This window comes from Tympanuchus pallidicinctus, unplaced genomic scaffold, assembly GCF_026119805.1.
Source record: "Tympanuchus pallidicinctus isolate F22 unplaced genomic scaffold, pur_lepc_1.0 scaffold14, whole genome shotgun sequence".
Taxonomy (NCBI): Eukaryota; Metazoa; Chordata; class Aves; order Galliformes; family Phasianidae; genus Tympanuchus; species Tympanuchus pallidicinctus.
Window position 1 is genome coordinate 14,691,123 of NW_026294659.1, and position 25,027 is coordinate 14,716,149.

Consider the following 25,027-nt stretch of genomic DNA (forward strand, 5'->3'; position numbering starts at 1 on the left):
TTTGCAAAACCTTATTGTTTTGTTCCTTTTCATCATTTTGCTCCTTGAAGACTGAACACAATATAGACAGAACAGTGTACTTAGTAGTTGGGATGCTTACTCACTACTTGTATCTGAAATTGCATATTTAGGCAGCTGTGAACCTGTGGCAACACAGATTTTTGTAAGGGACAAAAACAAACAGAGCTGCCAGAAGTTTCTGTCACTTCAAATTCCTGTTAGGATAAGGAAGAACTAAAATGCCTCTTCAGTTTTTAATCAGACTTCATTACATATAAACATAACTTTACTAATCATAATTTAATTACAGCATTAGAAATCATTTTAGGACATAAATAGGAATATGAAGTAGAATATAAAGTAGCAGGTTTTATTTAATTCTTGAATTTCTAATTCATCCAATGAAAGAGCAAGGGATTTCACATCTCATTATCATTTATATTCATTAATAACTCGCAAAGTTTATTCTGTATCAAAAGCAAATCTTGGTTTTGTAGAGATAAATTTATCTGCAGGCTAGAATAGTTCTAATTGAAAGTGCTTCAAATACGTAATTGACTGAAGTGACATATTCCTGCCAGTTAGGAATGCAACTAACACACCAACCAAAAAGTGATTCAGAACAATACACAGTTTAAGAGTTCTGGGTTTAATCTGAAAAGCATCAGTAGAAGCTGTTCACTACAAGTGCTAAGTATATCTCACTTCAAATTTACTACGCTTATCAGCAGAATGATCTTCTAATTCCATCCTTAGAATTTACTGACATTTGAAAGCAAAGCTGGGTTACATTACCCTCTCATGTGTTGCTTTGGATGTTAAAATACACAGCACAGCTAGCACCTGAAATCTTCATGTCCTAATTAAGCACTCAAGGAAAAATGATGCCTCACGTCAGTCATGGTAAATACGTAGACAGACAAGTCAGTACGACTCTCTGCCTGTAAACTGGGCACACCTTTTTCCTCCCAATTCCTCTACAGTTCTTCTAGAGAGATCTTTTCAACCTAACACCAAACTGCTGTGAACACCACTCCCATACACCGTATCTGCCCTAGCCAAAAGGGGCAGCGTAGCACATTACTGTAACTCCCTCATCTCCATCCTTGAAATGTACACACTCTAAGAGCTCTCCTGTTGGTTTAATCAAAGAGAAAATCCCATACAAATACTTACTCACAGAAGAAAAAGAGTATGCAGTGCATTACTAAAGGACAGAAGCTGTTTTAAAAAGCCTCAAAGCCTAAGTCTCTAATCAGGTCTCAAGGATGATGTTAACAAACAAAAAAGTGAAGAAAGCAAGAGTCTCATTCATTTTTGCACGTTTTTCTCAACACCAAACACATTTGTTTCTGAGCTTATATCAGAACCCATACTTAGGTTAACTTACCAATATATCTTCATTTCCCTGTTTCTTTAATATGATGGTAGGGTTGTCTGTAAAAGGATAATAAAATCACACTCATGAACTGGAATATTACTATTTAGTGTAATTCACAACTGTGAGCTATGTGATCACAGTAATAATTATTATACTCCATCAAACACCACTGAAGCATCACATCTCAAAGATTTGTTACAGAATCTTTATGCTTAAAATTAAATACTAATTCTGTATGGACTGCCTATACCCATAGACTCGTGTGCTGGCACATGATACAAACAGCAGAATGTAGCTTACAACAAAATGCCTTGGTTCTTTCAGACCATGTAGTATTTTAAGCACTGAACACACAAGTTCATATATACAAGGTTAGAAATTAAAGACAATTCAGCTTTTACAGAGTATAACAACTGAGGTGTAAAAAGCAGACAAGATGCAATGCTTGTAAGAATGGAGACCTTTGCATACTTACCTGTTTTATTAAAGAATTCATCTAAAGCTTGATGAAGAGATGGAAAATTTTCTCTGTTGTCTTCTAATAGCCATATAAAACAACGAACTTTTTCTAGAGGTGGTTTTAAAAAATAGTCAAGAATTTCTTTGCTTTCAGAACTATTTGACACATAGTCAAATTTACTACCATACTTCTCATTCCAGAGTGCAGATAAAATAGAAAAGTCAAGTTGTTTTAAAAACTGTCCATGCTGAAGGATAAAGTTCACTGTAGCTGTAAACCCTAGAAGAGCAGAAAAAAGCCATTGTTTCATTTCAGCCTCAGAGTTTGTTTTGTTTCTAAGTGGGATATTCTTGAAAGAGGAACAGTTTGTTCCTAAAATTAAATATATGGTAGATGAAATGGATTGTGTAAAACCTTTTTAATCTTGCAAATGAAAGCTAACACAACAAATTAACTTCATATTAATTATACTCTCTGTCAACAATGAGTGTAATACATCTGAACAAATTCTTTGAAGGACATGGACACCCTAGAATACTGAATCCTTATTGAAGCTTTTGGCATCTTAAGTCCATTCTGCAAGTAAACAGCAGCTTTTATCTTCATCTAAGTATAAATTCAACAGCAAACTACACAGCAAGGCAATACCAAAGAATATGAAAATAAATTCCTTCCAAGTTAAGCAATCAGATAAAGTCAAATGACCAAAAAAAACAAAAAAAACCACCATGATACACTTTCCAGATTAAACATATAAACATTCTCATTTAAGCCTATTCAGGAATTTTAGGATGTAAGAAAAAAATATCTATCTATATTGTTTCTTTCTCTCAAAGCCTCGCATCATTAAAATGCTTTACTTCTTCTGAAAAGTTCATCTCTGCAGAGATAAGAGGCTGCTGCTCTCACCAGCAGCCATATCTACTTCTCCAGAAATCCTGCTAACGATCAAGTAACAGAACAAGAAGAAAGTTTTACTTCACTCTTCAGAGTTAAGAAAGCCAAACTGGGAAACAGGGAGGTCATTTTTCCATCTGTAGATTGAACAATAATGACCAGGTAAATTCTTGTGCTACTACATCAACACACAGCTTACCCAAATCATTAAGGTGTTTCATCCACCTCTGTAATTTGGGATCCACTTCCTCCAGCTCACTCAGGACACGGATAAAACCCCTTGTTTTCACTCTGTTTTCTTCCTGAACCAAGTAACTGATGAGCTGTTCCACCACAACATGTGACTTGCTGCTAGTTTTGCAATATGATGCGTAAGCCTCTTCACTGATTACAAACCAGGAAAGTAATTCCTTTAACAGTTTGGAGGCATCACGAACAGCTGTTTTTATCTGCTCTGCATTTTGAATGATTCGCTGCAGGACTTGATCACCAGCATAACCTGCATAATCTACAATGGGATTAAAAAAACAAACAACAAAAAGGTTTCATGTTTTGTTTTGTTTTTAAAAACAGTTGAAAACATCAATTCTAAAGTACAGATAATTTGGACTAAGTGGCTTTTAAGTATTAGCTTTTTTACCACACTCAAAATAACAAAATATTTAACTTTTTATATAAGCTTACTTTATCATTATAAATGCGACAGCATCTGGTTTTAAACTCAGGAAATGGAACAAAGTAATCCTTAGCACCTCAACTAGATTGCAGAGAGAAAAATATTTTTCACTTGCCAATAACAGGAAGTTCAAGCAATTGCCTGCACAAATTTATCTGCGCAGGCAGCATGCCAGCCCTGGCACAGGGACAGAACTCCCCTGAGCACCAGTTCCCAGAGCAAAAGCCCATTTCTGAGCATCCAAGCATACATTCAATAGTAAACCTTTGCCCTGAGCCTGCCTCTTGTTCTCTGTAGAACAACAGTGGAGACATGATGTGCTCGTATCAAACTACACCTTCATTATCCTTCAAGACCACACATCTACTGAATGTCACTTTGAGAGCTTAATTGATAGTACCCAGCTTTAAAAGATGCAGGCCTGAAAAGATTTTTACAAAAAAAAAAACAAAACCTTTAAAAACCAAGGCACTACATATTACATTTAGAATAACTGATCATTCTAACAAGGATATAATTTCAAGCATAATAAGCACATTTCTTCATATTCAAATTTACTGTCTTTCATAGAATCATTGAATTCTTTGAGCTGGAAGAGACCCTTAAAGTCTGTCTGATTCACTGCCCCTGCAATGAGCAGGGACACTCACAGCTCCATCAGGTGCTCAGAGCCCCATCCAGCCTGACCTTGAGTGTCTCCAGGGATGGGGCATCCACTGCCTCTCCTCCACTGCCTCAGCACTCATATTGTAAAAATCACCTTCCTTATATCCAATCTAAATCTCTCCTCTTTTCATTTGAAAACATTTCTCCTTCTTCTATCACAACAGACCCTGCTAAAAAGCCTGCCTCTTCCTTTCTTACAGCCTTCCTTTAGATACTGAAAAGCCACACTCATTTCTCCCCATAGCCTTCTCCTCTCCAAGCTGAACACACCCAGCTCTCTCAGCCTGTCCTCATAGGAGAGGTGTTCCATCCCCTGGATCACTTTTGCAGCCCTCCTCTGAATGCACTCCAACAGCTCCATGTCTCTCCTGTGCTGAGAACTCCCCATCCAGACGCAGTTCTCCAGCTGAGGTCTCACCAGTGCAGAGCAGAAGGGCAGGATCAGCAGGATCACCTCCCTCACCCTGCTGGCCATGCTTCTTTGGATACAGCTCAGGATGTGGTTGGCTTTCTGGGCAGTGAGGGCACATTGCTGGCTCACGTCCAGCTTGCCATTCACCAACACTCCCAAGCAGTTTTCATCAGGGCTGTGCCCTATCCTTACATCCTCCATTTTACTGATAAGCGGGGGCTGCCATGACCCATGGGCAAGACCTTGCACTTAAGATTTGTTGAACCTCATGAGATTCTCCTGGGCCCACTGCTTGAGTCTGCCTAGGTCTCTCTAGATGGCATCCTGTTCCTCAGGCACATCCACTGCACCACACAGCTTGGTGTCATCCACAAACTAGCTGAGGATTCACTCAATCCCACTATCAGTGATAACATCTGATGAAGATGTTAAAGAGCATCAGTCCCATTACTGACTCCAGAGGGATGCCACTTTGCACTGATCTGTGCATTGAGCCACAGACCACCACTCTGGGTACAGTCTCCTAAACAGCTCCTTGTCCATTGCACAGTCCATCCGTTGAACCCACATCTCTCCTATCTGGAGAGCAGGATATTATGGGTGACCTTGTCAAAGGCCTTACTAAAGTCCACATAAATGATATCACTGGTTTTTCCTTTGTCCACTGCTGCAGTTATGCCATCATAAAAAAACCACAAGTCTGGTCATGCAGGATCTGCCCTTGGTGAAGCCATGCTACTTATCCCATGTCACCTTTCTCTCTCTCTCTCAGGTGCCTCAGCTTAGCTTCCAGGAGGATCTGCTCCTTGGTCTTCCCCAGAACTGAGGTGAGGTTGACAAGGTCGATAGCTCCCCTGGGCTATAGTTTCTACCCTTGTTAAAGACAGGTGTGATATCTCATTCTTTTTTCCAGTCACCAGGGAGTTCTACCTTTAGTACAAGTACTGTGTTCTAAGAAGTTTTAAGATCACTGAGGTCAAACCATAAACACCCAACTGAATGCTATGCAGTAGATCCAAGGATTAAAAATAAAGATATACCATAAGAAAGTAGGTATCTAAGCTTTAAAAAACAAAAGAAAACCCACCAGTGATTTGAACATAATTTTAGAAAACTAGAGGAAACAAAAATAGTACTCTACACTGCTAATGGAAGGGCCACTCTCAAGCAAAACAGTTAAAGATGAAAAAAACTAACAAGACAGCAAGTGAGATGTTTATATGGAGAAAGTGCCAGGATATGAGCCAGCAGCACCTCTGTGATATGCCACTTAACAGGCAGCAGGGCTCTGGAGAACTCTGAGTCTGGTTGAGTATGGGACTAACATGTATCCTCTGAGAACCTGATGAGATTCCACAAGTTCTTACAGCCTTAACTGCTGCAGAAACAAGAATAAAAATTCTTTAAGAGGACCTAAAATGACCATACAACAACAACTTCCAGTTATTTGGAAATTAAAACCAAAACTGAAATAAAAGTAATCTTAAGTGGAAATTCAAGTCCCTAAGGGAAGATTATGCAGGTCTTCAAGGGTGGTGGTGGGAGAAGTATGCTCAATATTAGCAATCTGTTCTTCTGCTATCATTTGATTTAGGACACCCAGAACATTACCTATAGTACCTTCTGCTATCTTAACACAGCAATCTGTACTTCCACATACCACTGCGATTACGGTACTGAGGCTGTTCATTTCGTATCTGATTTTCTTCTATTTTCTGTTTAGAAGAATTCAGTGCATCTTCCCGTGCACGTTTTCTTCGTAGTTTTTTTTCTTCTTTCCTTTTTAACTTCCTGAAACTGATAAAAACAATTAAACAGTGAATCTGGTGTTACTTGAGATAAAGGTGCCTAACTGCTTTGGTGAGTAAATTTTTTCCATGTCTTACAACAGTTATACACTTCCATTCTACTGCAAAATATGATTCGGAAGAGTATAAATATAGTCAAACTACCTTTTGTTTAAGTTAGTAAGAGATCACAAACATTCATGAGTCAGATATGCAATCCTCAAAATTCCTGAAGAAATTTTTACTCTTGTTAATAACATCTGAATTAGGATTAAGTACCTGAAATAAACTTTTTTTTTTTTCCTTAATTTTTACTCAATATTTTGCACCAAACATGAACTTTTGGATTTCCTTGTCAGCTTTATGCCTTGGGCTTGTTAATTATAATTCTACTTGAACAAAAAGCATAAAGACAGTTACTTTAAAGGCATATGCATCAACCTTATTAAGTAGCTTTATTACATGCAGTTTTCATTTAGACTTTCTAAGCAACCAGATAAAGTTTGCCAGACAGATCTATCTCCCACACAGTTAAATTCTTGCTGAGTTCTTCCCTTTAGCAACAAAAGAATAGAACACCTGCAACCTCAGACTGAAAATGAAGGTGGTATTCTAATCCAGCTGCACTCAACTTGAAACACTTTTTAATCAGAACAGGCAGTCCACTATGAGGAGTAACAAACACCCACTCTTTCAGCATTCCAACTGTTGAGCATCTTACAAATGAAGGACAAACACAGAGAGCCTACAAATCACACTCTTCCCAAACAACGTGTTATTTCACCACCCACAGATTTCACAATGAGATGAGGTTTGAGCGAGACAGACTTGAAGATGATTACAGCCATTTATGCTCAAAAGCTATTGGCTGAAATAGCTGGGAAGTCAGTGGTGCAACAGGCAACGTATCCCTCAGTACAGACCTGTGGCAAATCAGTTTTGTATTAACTCATATCTTTATGCTTGAAAAGAGTCTCCTGTGACCAAAATAAAAACATTCTTTTTAAAATCTAAGACCACTGGAGAGTTACCAATAATTTCTTCAGCCATACCAATCAATTCTCTCCTGTGATCTCACTGTGAAACGAAAGCAGAGAGCTACAGGTTTATAAGTTAATTTAAATAATTTTATGATTGGATTGTTCGGTACTTTTACTCACCCTTTTAGATGATTTAATTTTCTCTTAAAACAAAATCAGTTCATTCAAATACATGTTTTCAGAGGCAAAGGACAAGAACAGCTTTCCCAAGTATTTGTGGTGTTCTAGCAATTCTTTAAAAGCCATGAAGCTCAGTCCTAGAGAAAACTTCTCCTCAAATTGATTCAACCTACTCTTAAATGTTAGAGAGCTTACCTTGAACATTTCTGTTTAACGATGGCTCTTGGTGGCTCCTTGGGTTTAGTGATCTTTTGTTCAAACTACAAAAAAAGTGACATCATATTAATTAAATTTGGGTTACAATGCAGCACTGATTTTTCCTGAAACCCAACAAAATTTGATGCTTTGAAAGCAATAAAAAAAATAATACTACCACAATGACTATGCACACTTGAAAGCTACTTATGCTTCATGAAGGTCTACATGAAAATATCTTCATCAAACATTACAACTCAGCACACACCAATAGAATCATAGAATCACCAAGGTTGGAAAAGACCTAAAAGATCACCCAGTCCAACCGTTCACCTATTCCCAATAGCTCCTACTAAACCATGTCCCTCAACACAACATCCAGCCTTTCCTTGAACACCCCCAGGGTCGGTGACTCCACCACCTCCCTGGGCATCCATTCCAGTGCCTGACCACCCTTTCTGAAAAGCAATACTTCCTCATGTCCAGCCTGAATCTCCCCTGCCGTAGCTTGAAACCATTCCCTCTGGTCCTAATACCCAATAGGTTTTTACATGCAAAAAAGGCAGGTGGAAAGGTAGCACAAAAAAGACTGGATGCTGTTTATCTGTACTAGCAGACAAGAAGAAAATACGAAATTAGAACCTCTCTTCTTGCTTCTCATACACCAATGCTGGTCAAGGAAAAACCAACCCATCTCCCAGGACACTGCAGGAGATAAGCACATCATCCCAATAGTATTTCATTTAGTAATACTAGCACTAAGCTAAACTAATGGAGTTCCTCCCATGCTTTCCAGATAAATATAAAACACAGCTCCTCAATGACAGCTGCAACCAAAACAATAAGGTAATGCCCACTGCAGCACGTTAAGAAGAGAACAGGCAGTTTAAGCTCCCAGCAATGCTCAGAGTCTGTAGTGAAGATAATACTTACTGATGAGTTTGCATATTAATTATGAGTTACATTATCATCTTCACTTTATCTCCTTTACCAGAGTAAATATTTTAAAGGTTTAATATTTTAAAGGTTTTCATATTTTATATAAACTTTTACTTACTTCACATTTCACCAAACCAGAAGAACTGAAAATAACTATTTTTGAAATAAGGCCTGTACAGTCAGGAGTGAAACATAATTCTTGAAGAAAATCCTGCAGGAGAAAAAGATAAAACAAAAACATGCAAATTCATGCAAATTCTATATTCTCATACAGACTAGAGCTTCTTTATTTGAGGTGAGTGAGGTAATTAAAACTAGCATAGGCTTAGACTCCTACTGGATGAAAAAAGCAAATCACTCTCTCTCAGCTGTCTCAAAGAAATTCCAACCAAAAGGGCTCTAGGCCTGTGGCAAATACCTGCTATTCACAAAGCAAAGGCCCACCTCCAGCTTCAGTTTCAGGAGCCAACTTTAAGGCCATTACCTTATGTACTCATACCCTCCCAGAATTTCCTTTTATTTCAGATTGATTGCCAATATAATCTTCCGTAAAGTTACTTCAGATATAATAGATGTCAAATTGCTTCTTCAACAACAAGACCTTAGAAGGAATAAATTTTCTCATGGAAGGACATAAATAACGTCAGAAAAACAGGCTAACCACATCCAGGCCTCTCTTCTGTAAATGAAAGCAAGCTTTGCCAAGCTTTGCATATTAGGCCATTTAGCAAGAGAATCCTCTTTCCTCTCTTCCTGTCATATGAGTAGAATATGGAGCTGTAGCACCTCACTTATCACAAACAAAAAGAATGTTGTAATACTGACTGGACAAAGAAGAAATAAAATGCTTCTAGTCTAACACAGCTCTTACCTTGTCATTCTTATCACTGTAGTTTGCAGTTTTCAACTTCTTCCAACAGCTGGTATGAAACTCCACTCTACACCGCTGACAGCAAGTAATACGTATAAAACCCTAGCAGTGGAAAATAGTACAAGTTTAGCATCTTCAAAAACACAGAACAGTGCACAACTTAACTGAAGACACGATAAAATGTTGTGTTCATAGCTCTCTAACATGGAAAAGGACTTGAACTAAGATGTACCTTAAAGTCTGGATCTGTAAAAAATATTTGGATTTTGGAGTTGCCACGGCAATGCTGATAGCGACAAACTGCATCTGGTTCTGGAGGGAACTTGCATTCCTCAATGCAATTCTTTAAGAACAACTGAAAAACACAAAGTGATAGAAGAGAAATTGCACAGAAACCAACAGAAGATCAATTGTTTTCTTCTAAGGAACTTTGCAGTGAAACAGACACCTCTTTTTGAACAGCAGGCAACTAATAGCAAAAGAACAACTCTCTCATAGTGAAAGCCATGCAAGATTGTCCTTGTACACCAAAATACTAAAGTTCATTTGAACTGCTATCAACTGAGTATACTTCCCTGCATGCAGATTTATACAAGCTTAACAATTCCAATAGCATGTGAATACTTATATATTCAATTAGCAAAAATGATAACCCAGACAACCCCAACATAACATGATGAAAATTGACTGCTTGCTCCTGCCATTTCATACCACCTCTGGGATCTGGGTTATAACATTAAGTACATTCCCAGGAACAGCTCAGACCTGGCTCTGCAATGGAGCTAATGAGGTCTCCCTCAGCAGTGTGTGAGGTACATTACAGTGGCTTTGTGCAAAGTATGTACGAGTTCCATGGCTTTGGAACTGGCCTGAAATTAATAAAACACTATTAGAAATACATAAATGCCCAATCACAGCCTCCAGATATTTGTATGACACTCTCCAAAAGTCTCTATAATAATCATCATCAGCAATAATCATAGAAGGAATTTTAAAGCTTTTCAATGCAACACAGCAGTTTTTAATCCTATAACCACAGAGTTTTTTACTCAAACAAGGAATTTTACCATACAGCCCCCACTACCAAGAACTACAGAAAGCCTCATTTTTGGAATACATATCACACAGTTTTGCTAATTCTAACTTCTAATTTTTCTCTCTAGCTTTACTCTCATACAGCCTTTATATCTACCCAAAACAAAGTTTAATAATATGCAACCCGTGAATAACTTGAAGCAGATCAGAACTACATTATTACATAAAAATACCCAAGCACAGACTCTTAAACAGAGTTTATGATTTAAATAGCATGCTTTCTAAGAGCCACCATAAACAGAGCTCTTCTCTACGAACACCAGCCTTTGAGTTGACAAGTGCTCAAGAAAAGAAGTGCTGCACTGGCTTCTCCATGTTGAATCTCTCCCTGCTTCTGTTCACCGCTGTCTTTGGACTTGACAATGTGAGGTGAGGAACAAAGTAAAGATGACACTCTAGAAGTCACACTACAAAGCTCTGTGTAATACATCCCTTTTGCTTTTTTTCTGGAAAGACCAGTTGAGAGAACAGCACTGTTATTTTTGTTTTTAAACATACCTGTAAATTCTCTGTTCGTGTTTCTTCAATCACCTGAGATGTCGTGGGCCAAGTTAATACTCCAGGTACAATCTTACGATTAATCATGGTTTGTGATTTCATAAACTGATTGAGCGCATCTGAAAATCTGAAATTTAAAACAGGTAAAATGTTCAGATTACCTGGTTTAGGGAACCTGCTTTGGCAGGGGGGTTGGTCTCAATGATCTCTAGAGGTCCCTCCCAACCCCTACAATTCTGTGACTCTGTGATCATACATCAGTGCCTCTTACATGGCTCATAATTCTTTCATAATTCATTCTATGATTGAAGAAAGAAGCAGCAATAACGATGAGCACACATAGAATGTAAGAGCATTAAGTTACCTGGGAAAAAAGGCTATTCTGCATAAAAGAGTCATGGCCTGAGGCCGTGGCTGAATAGAGAGTCCCAGAGCCCATCCATGGCTATCAGGCTGACTGAGAGCCTGCACTAATGTTCAAGAGACCCATGAAGATGGATGTGCTCAACAATCTGGAGAGTGAGGTCGTACAAATTTTCACTAGTGACCTTTGATCTCTATCTGCCAGAGAGGAAGCAGAGGACACTGCTCTCCGTATTACAGTTTTACCTGCCTTCAGACAGTGTTACATGGTTGGTACTCTGACTGTGGTAGCCTCTTGGGCAGTTGTGATAACGTGTGCACCTCTTCAAAACAAATGCAGCCTCCCTGCCAGCCAAAACTGCAACGGGAAGGATAAGTCACATCCACAGGACTTGTCAGAGTCACCTCCTGTGCCTTGCAGAGAACTTGGATACACTGCAGCAGCAGGAAGGAAGAATCCTCTCACAGAGTCCAGCACGTCCTGACCAGGTTCATGCAGATATTCCACAAGAGGGTTGAATGTTTGACATTAAACTTACTTATTTGATAAATTTGGTATTGTATTGTGTTTACATAGCAATGACTGGGGCTTTGTCTGGCAGGAAGTGTGTGCAGTGGCATCCAACGTCAATCTGCCATAGGCAATTCATGAGATCTTGATTTAGTGGAGCAATATACTGAAATCATGACACAAGTGTAACACAGTAACCGCAATATGCATTTGAATCATAGTGCAATCATGGTTCCCATTACTAGACTCTCTGTGCTCACTGTCACAATGCCAGGCATTTCCAGTTTCCAGGAAGGAATATGTAGGCTGATGCCAGTTCAAGCCTGCTGCTCTCTTCAAAGCTGGTTAATTGTCCAGTTTTCACATGCTGGATCAGGTTGAGCCATGTATACGCTCTTCCCTCTACCTAGCTCAGGAATCTCTTTGCTATTTATCTCAGGGAACTTAATGACTCACTGGTACAGCTGTCTTGGCTAAAACCAAGGTTACTCTTCATCCTCCCTGATCACGCAATAAGTTCAGCTTTCTCTCCAATGCCTGCATCCCAAGCTCATCATTTTCTCTGCCTAGGCGCTCATCTCCACTGTGGAGGCGTGCTGGTCAGTCTCATCCCCACAGCATGGAGACTGCTGGATTCAACTGCTTCTATTACATTTTATTTTCTATTACATGGTAACATCAACAAAACTGAAGTTGTAACAAATCACCTTGATGTCTGAATTTGTTGATTAACAAAGACTAATTACAAAAAACCCGAAACAAAAATAAACAACTCACACATGCACTTCTCAAATGAAAAGAGCTTTTGTATCCAATACTGAAGTTTTATTTTACACTGACCGGTTTTGTCTGAGGTATACTTTTCCAATTCCATAGTATGCCAGACAATCAAATCTTTCTTCCTGGTAATGTACAATTATTCTTTTAAACTGGTCTTCAGCCTTCATCAATGCCTTGGAAATAAATTTAAGACAAACATGAGATATTTAGACAGCAACTTTCTGTTTTTTCCTCTTATTTTTCCTGCAGTATGCACTATTGTTTGTTTTGTCCTAAGGGCAAAAAAAGAAATTAAGCAACTTTAGGTTCATGCATAACGGACTTTAAAAACAAGGGATCTAAAAAGTGACGAGCTTATTGAGCTACAAATGACCAGTTAGTTTTTCAACTCACTGAAAGACACTGAATATTTGTAAACAGTACTGTAGGTAAGGGAACTACTTTCTGTTTTGGTGTTTTCAGGAACCAAAAGCATCGTCTCCATCTTTTTTTTTTTTTTTTTTTTTTTTTAAATAAAGAATACCACATAACTACATTACAACAAAGATGAAGAAAAATAACTGACCACTTAACTAATACTTACGAATCTCACTTGAAACTTTAAAAAGAAATGTTCTTATTTGGTAGTTTAATTTGTCCACAACTATTGAAGACCCAATCCTACAAAACATGACTTTACAACCCATGATAAAAGCTTTCCTTCCCAACTCATCTTATGCCTGTTAAGAGCTAAGACAAAAATGGATGACCAACCATCTGAACTAGAACTTCAAATAAAAAGCAAGATAGTGGCTTAATGTCATACCTCAGGCTGTCCTATTCCAAGAAGAGAAGTGGCATGTCCATAGATGATTACAACATAATTAATAATACGAAGATTCAATTGCTGCAAATAGAGTCAGATTATAGAAATAGCACAAAAACACTTGGCTGGTAAAGAGTACATTACTGACTACTGTGAATTGAAGATCTACAGCAGGCGTAGAAAACTATCATAGCTTTCAAGCACATTAATGTTGCATTTGACATAAAGAGTGAAGGCTAACTACACCTTTATCTCAGCCATTTGGCAGCCTTAATTATTTCAAAATGATACATCCTGAAGTGTCTGCTTTTAGAAATACTACAGCCTAGTATGTTGACTACGTGTAGCACAACGTACCTTGGCTAGATGTCATGTTTAGAATTGTTTCTTTTCATTTGAAAAACAAAAACAGAGGAAAAAAACCCACAAACACCTTATCTCAGACTTCTTTTCTACCTAATAAACTAGGTCACAATTCCAGATGGATTGGTGCATTATTTGCCTGGTAATGCAGTTAGTACAGTCTTGCTCTTGGCACTATGATACAGCCAGCTTGAAGTACACATGCAGAGAGATGGTCACATAAAACCTAGCACTACATATCAGGCTTTTTTTTTTATTGCTTGTTTGATGCTGTCTTTTAAGAAATCCAGGATGACAAATGGCTCAGAGGGAGAACAGCTAGACACATGCACTCAAAAATTCTAATACTTGCATAGAGGAATTACCTGACAAGAACAACATAAATGCTTTTCACTCTATAACACAATCAGTAGAGGTTAAGCTATCAGGGCAATCGTTGCACATTCAACATTTTGACAGATACTTTCAAAATTTCATCTAGAAATGCACATGTACACTGAGCATTACAAAGATACATCATATGATCCCATAATTACCCTGTTCTCTACTTCTCTCACTTTTAAGCTCCTTGACACACATACTGCAACGTATAACACGTAGTCATTGTGATGGGCAACAATTCAATAATAATGATTTATTTTGGTGGAGGGAAAGAATGACAGATGACAAATTCACACAGGACAAAGTATTGAAAGCATAAAGCTCAATTACCTTAATATATAAATTAATTCCTTTCAATTTACCTTTAATTCTGAAGGATCAATAATATTCAACAATTGTGAGAACATCTGTTCAGCACTGTGACACCTCTGGTCCATCAAGGCTGTATAACCATCATGAATGAGGGATTTAACCACTTCAAGCAACATAGCTGAATCCACCTATAATATTTAAGAAAGCAGCTACTCAAAATGAAAACAGCATATTTTCTCTTCTTCTTTAGAAACATCAAATTCAAGTAAAGCATTATCTTATTACTTTGTATAGCAAAATGCAGATATGCTTTCCCCCCACTTGTACATTCCTTGTGCACAAATGTATTTCCAAAGAGCTGAGAATTACTTTTCCCACTTTGCTGTTTCTCCATTTAGGTTACAAGTTAATGCTTGAAGGCTTCATATTGCATTAGGTTATCAAAATTTCATTACAGCTCCCTACTTAAGTCTGGGGAAGCTGCCAGCAGTAAGACTTTAAATTAATACAAACAATAGAAGAATTAGAAACTTCTGTTCCCTTCATCTACCTAAACACAAAACATAATGCTAGCTTCGGAAAGCAGATTATCGTGCTAACGTACAAATACTTCTGATCATTTAAGAAGCTTCTCTAGCACAAGCAAAACCAAACAAGAAAAAGTGATCTGGTTAACGATTACAATAACTTTGTAATTCCTGTATTCCTGTGAACTGAATTAACATTTTGGCATGCTAAAACTAATGGATGTCCAGAATGTACTTTATGGATCATCCATTATACTTGATCATGTTTTGTTTTCATCGTGATACCGAGCTACAAAGGACAAACACAAGGGCTGCTCTGAAAGCAGTGTCTTCTATTATGTTGGCTCACAACATCAGAGACGAATGTTGGTGGTAAGAGCAGCAGAGGGTGAACTTTCCCATCAATATTCCATTAAATTTTGTTGCCATGTGATAGATGGCAGCAAAGGGGTGCTCTGACAAGATGGTATCTGACATGGAAATGTGTATAAAACAAAGGGGTGCTACTGAACAACTGCATGTAGAAAAAAAATGGCACCCACTGACATTCATTGATGCTTGCTGAACACTGGAGACCAAAAAGTGGATGTGAGCACAGTGAGGCACTGGGTGGTGTTCCAGCAGTGGCAAGAGAAACAGTGGGTCACCTGCACTGGGACAGATTTTTTTTATAAGCACAGCATGGAGGCTCCTGTTCATCAGTGGCAAAAACAAATAGTTAGTGGCAGTGAGTGTGTTGACACAGTATTTTTGTAGCTGAGAATTTGCTCTATCAAGCAGCATTATTGTGCTCTTTGTTGTAGTTTTCATGGAAATAAATGAAGCATTACTTTTGAAGCAACCTATATACAAAAACATCTCCACAACAGTTTTTGCCTCCTCTTCACAGAATCACAGCATGGCCAGGGTTGGAAGGGATCCTCAAGGATCATGAATCTCCAACCCCCAAATTTGAATAAAATAACACTGCTGTCATGTGCAAGCATGAACACCAGAGAACACCTCCATTCATATTCCATTTAAACTAAATTTTTCTGTAACAGATTTCAGATTAAGTTCTTTCAGTTGGATGAAAAAAGTTTGATCTAAAAATGAACTAATTGTCCAAATAAACTATGCACTGTAAGTACAGAGTATTTGGTGGTTATCAGATAGATGGATGCATAAACCCCCAATGATCTCAGCATTAAAAACATGCATTTGAAACATAACTAGGAAGGTTGTAAGTACTTAGGCATTAAGTAGTTCTGAGAGAAGTTATGAAACCACAGAGACTTCTCCTGATGCCAAATAAAAATAATCTTGTTGCATTTTCTTCAGGGTCACACACACAGAAGTTTTCTTTTTCCTAACTAGACAATATTTTCCACAGAGTATTTCAGCATGGACCATGACTAAGACAGCTGCCTTTTCACCAAATTAAGGCTAGATAGTGGTGGAAAGGGGAAAGGAGAAGTAAAAAGGGCTACCAGCAATGAAACAGCATAAATCAGTGCTATCATATGATCCTTGTTCCCTGATAAAAATCAGGCTAAATGTGAAATGCTAGGTTTTTGAGTGAACTAGGATTCTGGACATTACTAAAAGGAAACAAATCATTTACAGTTAAGGTCGTATGCTAAGTAATTCCCCAAGTTACCTGGTGCACAGTACAGAAGAGTTTATCTTGGATGGTTTTAGACTCTATCTTCAAATCAAGGTGATCCCTACAAACAACAGGACAAGGGTATTATGAGTTTGTAGATTTGTAGATGTACTTTACATGTACCTAAACTCTCAAGAAACAGAAGTGCCTGTACTTTTATCACCAACATCACACACTAGCCTATATGACAGAGGTTATCACAGCACACTCTGCCACAACAGCAATAAGAAGTACTGGAATTTTACAAAGGATTACAACACTATTCAAACCTTATGGCCTGGGATTCAGTAGGGCTTCAGGGAAGTAGAGGCTTTCTCCATGATTTTAGTCATTTTATTTGATCTTCTCTACCTCACTGAACTGTTTTCACGAAGGCACTATCCCGGTGACTTTCCAACATCAAAGGTTAAAGAACACTTTAGGCCTCTTCCCCTTTTTCTGAGTACAAGATCCTTTATTTAATTACAACATCTACTTAATATCAATTACACATGGCAGTTTGGCAGAGCGCAGGCAAGGAAAACACAGAAGAAAAAGGAGTTCTTTCCAGCTATTTGTTTTCTCCTGCTGCAGCACAAAGTCAACACACAACTGATCAACAGAGAAAGCATAATTCAGAGGCAGAGTACTGCTTGAAACTCTAAATCAAATCCCCAGTGCTAACATTGCAACTCAGTCCTCAATGTTACTATATTGTCCAATATACATTTAGCTCTGTCCCACATTCAAAGGCATCACTCATCTCCTGGGAAAAATGCTTCAGAGTGTCAAAGGATCCTCAATTATTTTTGAAGCCAAGCAACTTGCTAATTACAAAAGTGGAGATTTGACTGTAACTGACCACACACCTCCCTTGTTAGGAAATACTGTATTTTCCCAAGTCTGAAGCTTTACTGTGAGAGAAGCAATTTTGTAGATGGTTCTATTACTTTAAAGAGAACTTGTTCCCATAGTGACTTCTAAAGCTCAAGGCTTATTTCCCCACTAAACTGAAAGAAGAAACAACTCAGAGGCAACCAAGTTAAATGGAATAAAGGACCTCTGCCACGTGAAGGTTTCAACTGCTCCAGCTGTGTGGTATTCAGAAAGAGTAACAGAGGGGGAAAAAAAAGAATTATACAAACAAAAGAACACAAAAGAATATAAAAATGCAGATTATAAGATGATAGGTTTCATGGTGACACTTTAATTTGGACTACAGGTAATCCAGTTCAGCTCCTTGGTTTCCTAAAGGTTTGCCCCCTCTTCAAGGTAAGAAATCCACACCTCGACAAACAACACTTAATGGAAGCTCAACTTTTCTATGTCAATGTAAACAATTTCTTTTGCTGTATCCCCTATGCAAACACAAAATGAAAATATTAGCTCAAGAAGCTCATAACCAAGAACGTAGTTAGAGCACAATTAGTCTCATCCCACATTTTTCACACTCTTAAATTTTAGAATGTATGGAAGCACGTGTTTTGCACATAAAATCTATAGTGCTGTTCACATCAATTGATTTAATACTGGCTCCAAACCATTAAACATATTGATTAACATTCAAGAAAGGTATCCACATTCTAAAGATTAGGCAGCAATGTACTTCATGCCAAGATGCAAGTTTTGTGAAAGTACTAAAGAACTTCTTTAAGTACAACTTCTTTTCTACTAGCAAACAAACTGACTTACAATGCTCTCTTCATGGTCAAATCTCTTATTTTGACTAAGTGCAGGAATAATGAAAAAGGTTTCAAAGATGATTTGGCACACAGAACAAATAGTACAAAGAGACCTTGAAAACAAGATATTGCCTGAGTTATGCTGTGACAGAAGTTTGAATGTAACAGTAAGAACAAGATTGCTATTATCTTCTGCTGCAAAGGAAACACATTGTATTGGCAAGCTATGTCACATGTTTTGCTTATGGGAAACTTTTTAAAAAGAAAAACAGTAGCAGAGATTAAGTTTACGCCTTCCTTTTCTGAAGTTCAACTGAGATTCATAAAATATTTAGTTTTCAAATAAGAATTCAATTTTTTCATGAAATTGGAATATTGGGAACTTCAATCTGCTGTCTTAACCTGAATTATATTCTAAAGAGGATATAAACAATATAAATACACAATAGTGTATATTAGGTTTTAATTAAGAATTGTTTTACCAGTTTTCAGCTATACTTTATTCAGTTGTCTCTTTTTCATACCAATTCTTTATTAGAAAGGTAATTTGAACTACCAGCTTTAATCACTTTGTCTGACATTCTACTGGACACAGAGTTTCAGTATGCAGGCACCACATAGCATTTCTAGAAGTGGAAAAAAACAGCACCCACTGACACTCACTGAACGTTGATGGAGACCAAACAGTGGATGTGAGCACAGTAGGGCAGCACGTGGTGCATTTCAGCAGTGGCAACAGCAGCATGAAGGACTAGCCACATTCTGGATGGGCCACACATAGCTGCCACACCACAAAATGAAAAGCATCTCAGTCAGCTCATCTGTGCAAATTGGCAGATTACAACCAGGGAACTGTCTAAGGAAGTGAAAGTCAACTGCACTGCACTGGGAACAATGGTGGTGACACGGGAATATCACAGTTTGCACCAGGTGAGACCCGTGAATGCTCACATGGGTACGGGAAGAAAACTGCATGCACATTTTTCAGGATCTACTGAACCTATGAGGCTGAAGGTAACAATTTCCTGAATCATATCATTACTGGTGATGAGATGTGGTGTCACCAGTATGAGCTGGAGCCAGAACGACAGTCCACTGAGTGGTGACATGTGAATTCCCCACTGAAGAAAAAGTTCAAGATGCAGCCCTCAACAGGTAAAGTGATGTGTCATGTCTTTTGGGATAGGAAAGAGGTGATCTTTCTGGATTTCCTGGAATCCACACAAACCATCAACTCTGACCACTACACTGCAATAACAACTAGGCTGAAGACTTCAACTTCCAGAGTCAGGCCAGAGAAGAAAATAATCTTTCTCTTGCAATACAATAATGCTAAGGGCCCCATACCTGTTTGAAGACAGTGGAGCATGTGGCCAGTAGGACTGTCCTACTACACCTACAACATGGAAAGCCTTCTGACTTTCATCTGCTTCAGACAATAAAGATAGGCAACATTTTCCCTAGCAATAACCCTGTCAGAGCAGCTGTGAAGCAGAGTCACTTTCAGTGGTGAAGATTTTTACGAGCACAGAATGCAGGCTCTCACTCATCACTGATGAGAATGAGTAGCTAATGATAGTGACTTTGCTGAAAATCAGAGTTCTGTAGCTGAGAATTTTCTCTATCAAATAGTGTTATCACGTTCTTTGTATCCGTTGCAATTTCCATGGAAACAAATAGGAGGTATTTCTTTTGGAGCAACCTACATATTCACTATAATTTATTTCTACACTAGACATAAGAGGTAAAATTTGTTCTTATCCAAGAAAAAGAAAAAAGCAAAGAACAAGCAGCAAGTTAAAGCTTCTGTAGCCCTTTGATTGCTTCGTGACTCAATGATAAAAAATAAATAATTTTAGTTCTATAATAATAACTTTAAAAATTCTTACTGTTTCTTCTCAGGTTCACCAGGTTTGTTCTTCGACCTTGCTTTGTATTGGTGACTTTGTCCTGCAATGGGAAAAAAGAAGTATTTCAAACACAATGATCATCATATAAAAAAAAATAAAAGATAAATCTAAAACTCGTATTTTGCTTTATAAATAACAGATCTAAAATATTACAATATTCAGAGCTAGTAGAATTGAGAATTTCTTTAAAAAGCCAGAGTGTTACAACATAAGTTTCATATTATTTTTATTACACAGTAAGTATAGAATTTTACTAACCCTACAGAAGGAAATGGATATTTCAAATGAACAGAATAATCTTGAGATTGTCTAATGTATGATCTGATTCCAATACTGTAACAGCTACTGATGCAGACTGCAAGCCAAAGAAATCATGTATGTTACACAAAGCCAACAGCGATATTTTGAACTACTAGATGATAACTACAACTTATAAGAGGTAATAATGGATCACTTTGGCTGCAAAGTGTCTTCATCCAAGCTTAAGTACATACATTTCACAGAAAGCCTTCTACTTCAGTAAAACATTTCTAGAGAAGCCCAGTACAAGCCACATTAACATCAGAATTCCTAACATATGAGTCACATTGAGATAAACATCCCTGATTGTAACTTACAAATGTTTGACTACGCGAAACCGCTGGGCTACAACAAGAAGAATGAAGCTATCATGGTACTGGTTAGTTTCCAACTCTGAAACTGCATCAAGGACTATGCAAAACTCTCACTTACTGTAGAATTTCCATTATCTGTAGTTAATTAGTTACCCTGCTCTACAAAGTAAACAAGTCGCTAGGAACAAGGAACAAAACAAAACAAAAAAATGTTTTAACGCTTAAATGCAATTGGTCAAAACCAGGAAGTAACTCAACTGTTTTCTATGGAATTACAAAATAATGTAAGACACTTGAATGTGCATATGCATGCTTGTAACAAAGCCATGAAGTGTTTAATTTTCAACACTTTCCAGTTAGAACTTTACAAGGCTTTAACAACTCAACAGCAACAGTGAAAAAATCCAGTTATGCGAAGAGCTCCCTTCTGATAAACAAGCAATTCACAAGCAAGGCAAAAAATAGGATTTCTGCACTGGTAACCAACAAGCAACTGACAAATTCAGCTACAGAACCGCAGAGCATCACACATTACATGAGTTCCAAATTATTTACATTAAGATGAAGAGGGCAGGTTTTTTTGCGAGTTAAACCTAATTCATTTTATAAGACGTACAGGAAACCCTTTCTCTATCCCACCTGTATGTTGGAAGAGAAAACTGTTCCAGCTATGCTCTTCTAGTCATCTCCTGATGACTATGGTTTCCTAGCACTGGAGTGCTTCACACAGTCAACACACATTCCCAGCACCTGGATTTAAGCTATTAGAGCACTTGAACCCAAAAATAAAGTACAGCTACCAAATAAATCGAGCAATTGTTCAATTACCACAAAGTTCAAGATGAAAGAGGAGTTAATTTCATATATGAAGCTTCAATAATCACCTAGTCTTTAAAATGTTTGTGTTACTCAGAAAAGTCTTCTATGCACTTGCATTTTAAATTTATATAGCATATATGTATTTTAAAATATTAAAATACATTGATCATAGAAAAACAGAGATCTATGCATTTGACTGATCTCACTCAGGACAGCAGAATGTTCAACATGCTTATAGGGTTGATTTTTCACTGAAAACTACTTCATTACAGAAAATCTGAATTAATCCAAACAAAATTCAGATGTCACGAAGACTGAGTATGTTCAGAACTATTTAACAAGCCATTTATTCAAAGTGACACAGGAGTATGAACAGGTGTCTGCTGCAACTGTTCACACACATTCAAAACTCCAAAGTAACACTAACAGACATTATAAATTCTAAAGACATCAAATTTGAAGACCATCAAATGATGGAAAACAATATTTTCAGAGTCAGACATTTCAAGCATATAATCAGTTAACCATTTGGAGATAAGTACTCTATTCCCTTCTCTTCATTAAATAAGTTTCTATCCATTACGGAACTGATATCATCCAAAACAAAATCTTAATGAAGATAAAGCAATAAAAACCTTTCCTTGCACAAAATAATTAATCCACCTAATTACTTCATACTAAACGAACTTAACATTAAAAACCAATAAATAAAAATGATTTTAGGGAAAAATTTCCTGCACGAATGATCACTCTTACAAGAGTGATCGCAACCAAGTTAAGATCATCCCCGAACTATTTTTATTACAATTGAGCTTGATTTACTCACTACTTTCATTTCTGAAGACACTACTTTTAGATTTCAAAAAGTACTTTTAATTCAATAGCAAACATAATTCACTTACCCCACCAACATTTTAAAGTATCACTACAGGTAGCGCTGCTTTTCATAGAGATTCTCATTAGGGACAAACAAATATATTTAGCAGAACTATACACATGCTCAAAAAAATAGTACATGCAAACAAAAACCGTAACGAAAAAGGACAGTACTGTTAAAATGAGATACAGTGGCATAAAGTTCCTTTACATGAAACCTCCTGCAAGTCACAAGCCTTTCTGCAAACAAAGAATACGAAAAAGAAAGTTGTTCTTCCCCACCCACACTAAACATGTATCAGCTAGTCATTCAATGCATAACTCCTCCTTTCACATCAAAGCCAAAACAAATATTTCCTTCTACATCAGTACTGATATAATGAGTATCAGGGGGGAGGAGGAAGCAAGAATAGAAAGAATAAGTAGGGAATCATTCACGGGGGGGTTTTTCCCCCCCCCCCAACGACTTCAACACATTTCATAATCCTACAATCTCTTCAGCTTGGAAGAATTTGCAGTTCTCTCCCTGCATCCACTCTTTCATTATCCCTCTTTCTTCCTTAACCTCTCTAAAATGAGTTATTCTTCTCGTTCACAAAGAAATGAACCCAGGCATTTTACTTGTCAGTTGCTTCAGACTTGTTCAAAAATCCTTGTGGCCACAGTACATCTCATATTTTTCTTGTTAACACTGATACCTGGAAATAAATTCAGGGCCTTCAGCAATTAATTCAAGCTCCTCAGCAAACTGACATTGTTTTTTTCCTCCCTAGATAAATGGGACATCTGGAGCCTAACAGCAGATTCTCAACATTCCACAAGCCTCGAGGAGGTACGCTGTATTATCAACTGAAAGTTGATAGTACAGGCACCCTAACAAGGTTGAACTGCTAATCAGAAACCTAGTTAGCAGACGTGTTTTTTTGTAAATAAGTTCCTGACCATCTATGGGATCTGGCCTAGCACACAATCTTTTGCCTGGATAACTCCTCCCTATGCAACCTCAGGACCACCAAAGACCCCCTCACCAAAAATCCATACTAACACAGCACGTTTGAAGCATTAATCATAGAATTGCTCAGATTGGAAAAGACCTTGAAGATCACTGAGTCCAACCATGACCTACCCATCCTACCCTAACTCTAACAGCCATCCACTAAATCATGTCCCTGAGCACCGCATCCAAATGGTTTCTAAACACATCCAGGGATGGAGACTCTATCACCTCCTTGGGGAGCCTATTCCAGTGCTTTACAACTCTTTCTGTAAAGAAGTTTATCCAACCTAAACTTCCCCTGGCACAACTTGAGGCCATTTCTCCTCATCCTGTCACCTTAGATTTTAATTAGATTTTAATACGTACAGCAATTCTAGGAACAGGTGGGCACCTCATGGAAACTGTATGAATATTCACCTGTTACAATGTATAAAATCTGTGTGCTTTAGGATCTTGGGAATGTAGGCTATTCTCTCCTTTAATAATCCCACCCACATTATGTTAGATATTTAGAAACTTTCAAATGGGAAAATACAGGTAATGAACATAATCTTCTCTAGAAAAACAGGGGGTACTGTCTGTGCTTAAACAACACAAACAGAGCATCTTCTGATTCAACTACAGCAAAATGTCTTAGCCAGCAATGTTATCTGATTAATCAAGGACAATTCGCTCCGCTTGGAGAATTGGGAATTGGAAAACTTTTCAGCTTGTTCCTAAATGACCAGATCAGAATAAAAAAAAAAAAATAGGAACATTCCGCAAACAACCATCAGGGTTGCTGAATACCCACAAAATAACCCCACAGAAGCACAGACAGCCAGGAAAGTAGCCAACAGATGACAGAGTACGGATTGTTTAACCTTATGAAGGTAATAGGTTTTTCTTCTGTATTGGATATGTATTTGGGAATTCAATTCATAAATGCAGTGCTTGATTTGTGAAAACTTCCAGCAGTGCCCAATCCCCAATAAAAAAGCAGCATCTCCCCTGAGCATGTGTGCATAGGCTCATTGCACACCAGCTAATAAATCCACTTTCCTGACACTACCAGTTAACAACCTTTCAACAAATTAGTCTTGACTTTTTCTTCGAAATCTTTCTACGTTTTCTATTTCATTATAAATTAATTTGTACTTGAAGATATTTGCATACATCCAAAGTCTATAAATCAGGATTATTTTTTCCTACTACTGGTTTTTAAATAACATTTTGTAATATATCTTTATTGGTTTCCTAAGATCAATTTTTGAGATGCTTCATACTTTGGCATCTGTTCAGCTAAGTACTCAAGCATGTGAGGTCTACAGAAGAGCACAACTGAGCACTTCATCAACCTGCAGACTTCTCCTTGGTCAGAACTATAGAAGGACCCACTGCAACAGAGGTCAATGGAGGGAATACAACACAGATACACACCTGGGTC

At 37.7% G+C, this 25,027-nt stretch overlaps 1 protein-coding gene across 13 annotated transcripts in view; it reads right to left on the minus strand.

Annotated features, from left to right (window-relative positions):
- Positions 1-25,027, minus strand: part of TTC3 (tetratricopeptide repeat domain 3) — a 60,854-nt gene that overhangs the window by 18,416 nt on the left and 17,411 nt on the right. For 12 of the 13 annotated variants that reach the window (XM_052673794.1, XM_052673793.1, XM_052673791.1 and 9 more), the window contains 14 exons: positions 20,275-20,335; positions 16,719-16,785; positions 14,603-14,740; positions 13,497-13,577; positions 12,752-12,864; positions 11,038-11,164; positions 9,677-9,799; positions 9,445-9,546; positions 8,692-8,784; positions 7,635-7,699; positions 6,153-6,289; positions 2,938-3,246; positions 1,857-2,120; positions 1,391-1,437 (listed from right to left, as the gene is read on the minus strand). In XM_052673794.1, coding sequence (XP_052529754.1) covers positions 1,391-1,437; positions 1,857-2,120; positions 2,938-3,246; positions 6,153-6,289; positions 7,635-7,699; positions 8,692-8,784; positions 9,445-9,546; positions 9,677-9,799; positions 11,038-11,164; positions 12,752-12,864; positions 13,497-13,577; positions 14,603-14,740; positions 16,719-16,785; positions 20,275-20,335 — 1,727 coding nt within the window. Of the gene's footprint in view, positions 1-1,390; positions 1,438-1,856; positions 2,121-2,937; positions 3,247-6,152; positions 6,290-7,634; positions 7,700-8,691; positions 8,785-9,444; positions 9,547-9,676; positions 9,800-11,037; positions 11,165-12,751; positions 12,865-13,496; positions 13,578-14,602; positions 14,741-16,718; positions 16,786-20,274; positions 20,336-22,630; positions 23,750-25,027 lie in introns of those variants that run through there. The other variant, XM_052673800.1, reaches the window with a different exon arrangement.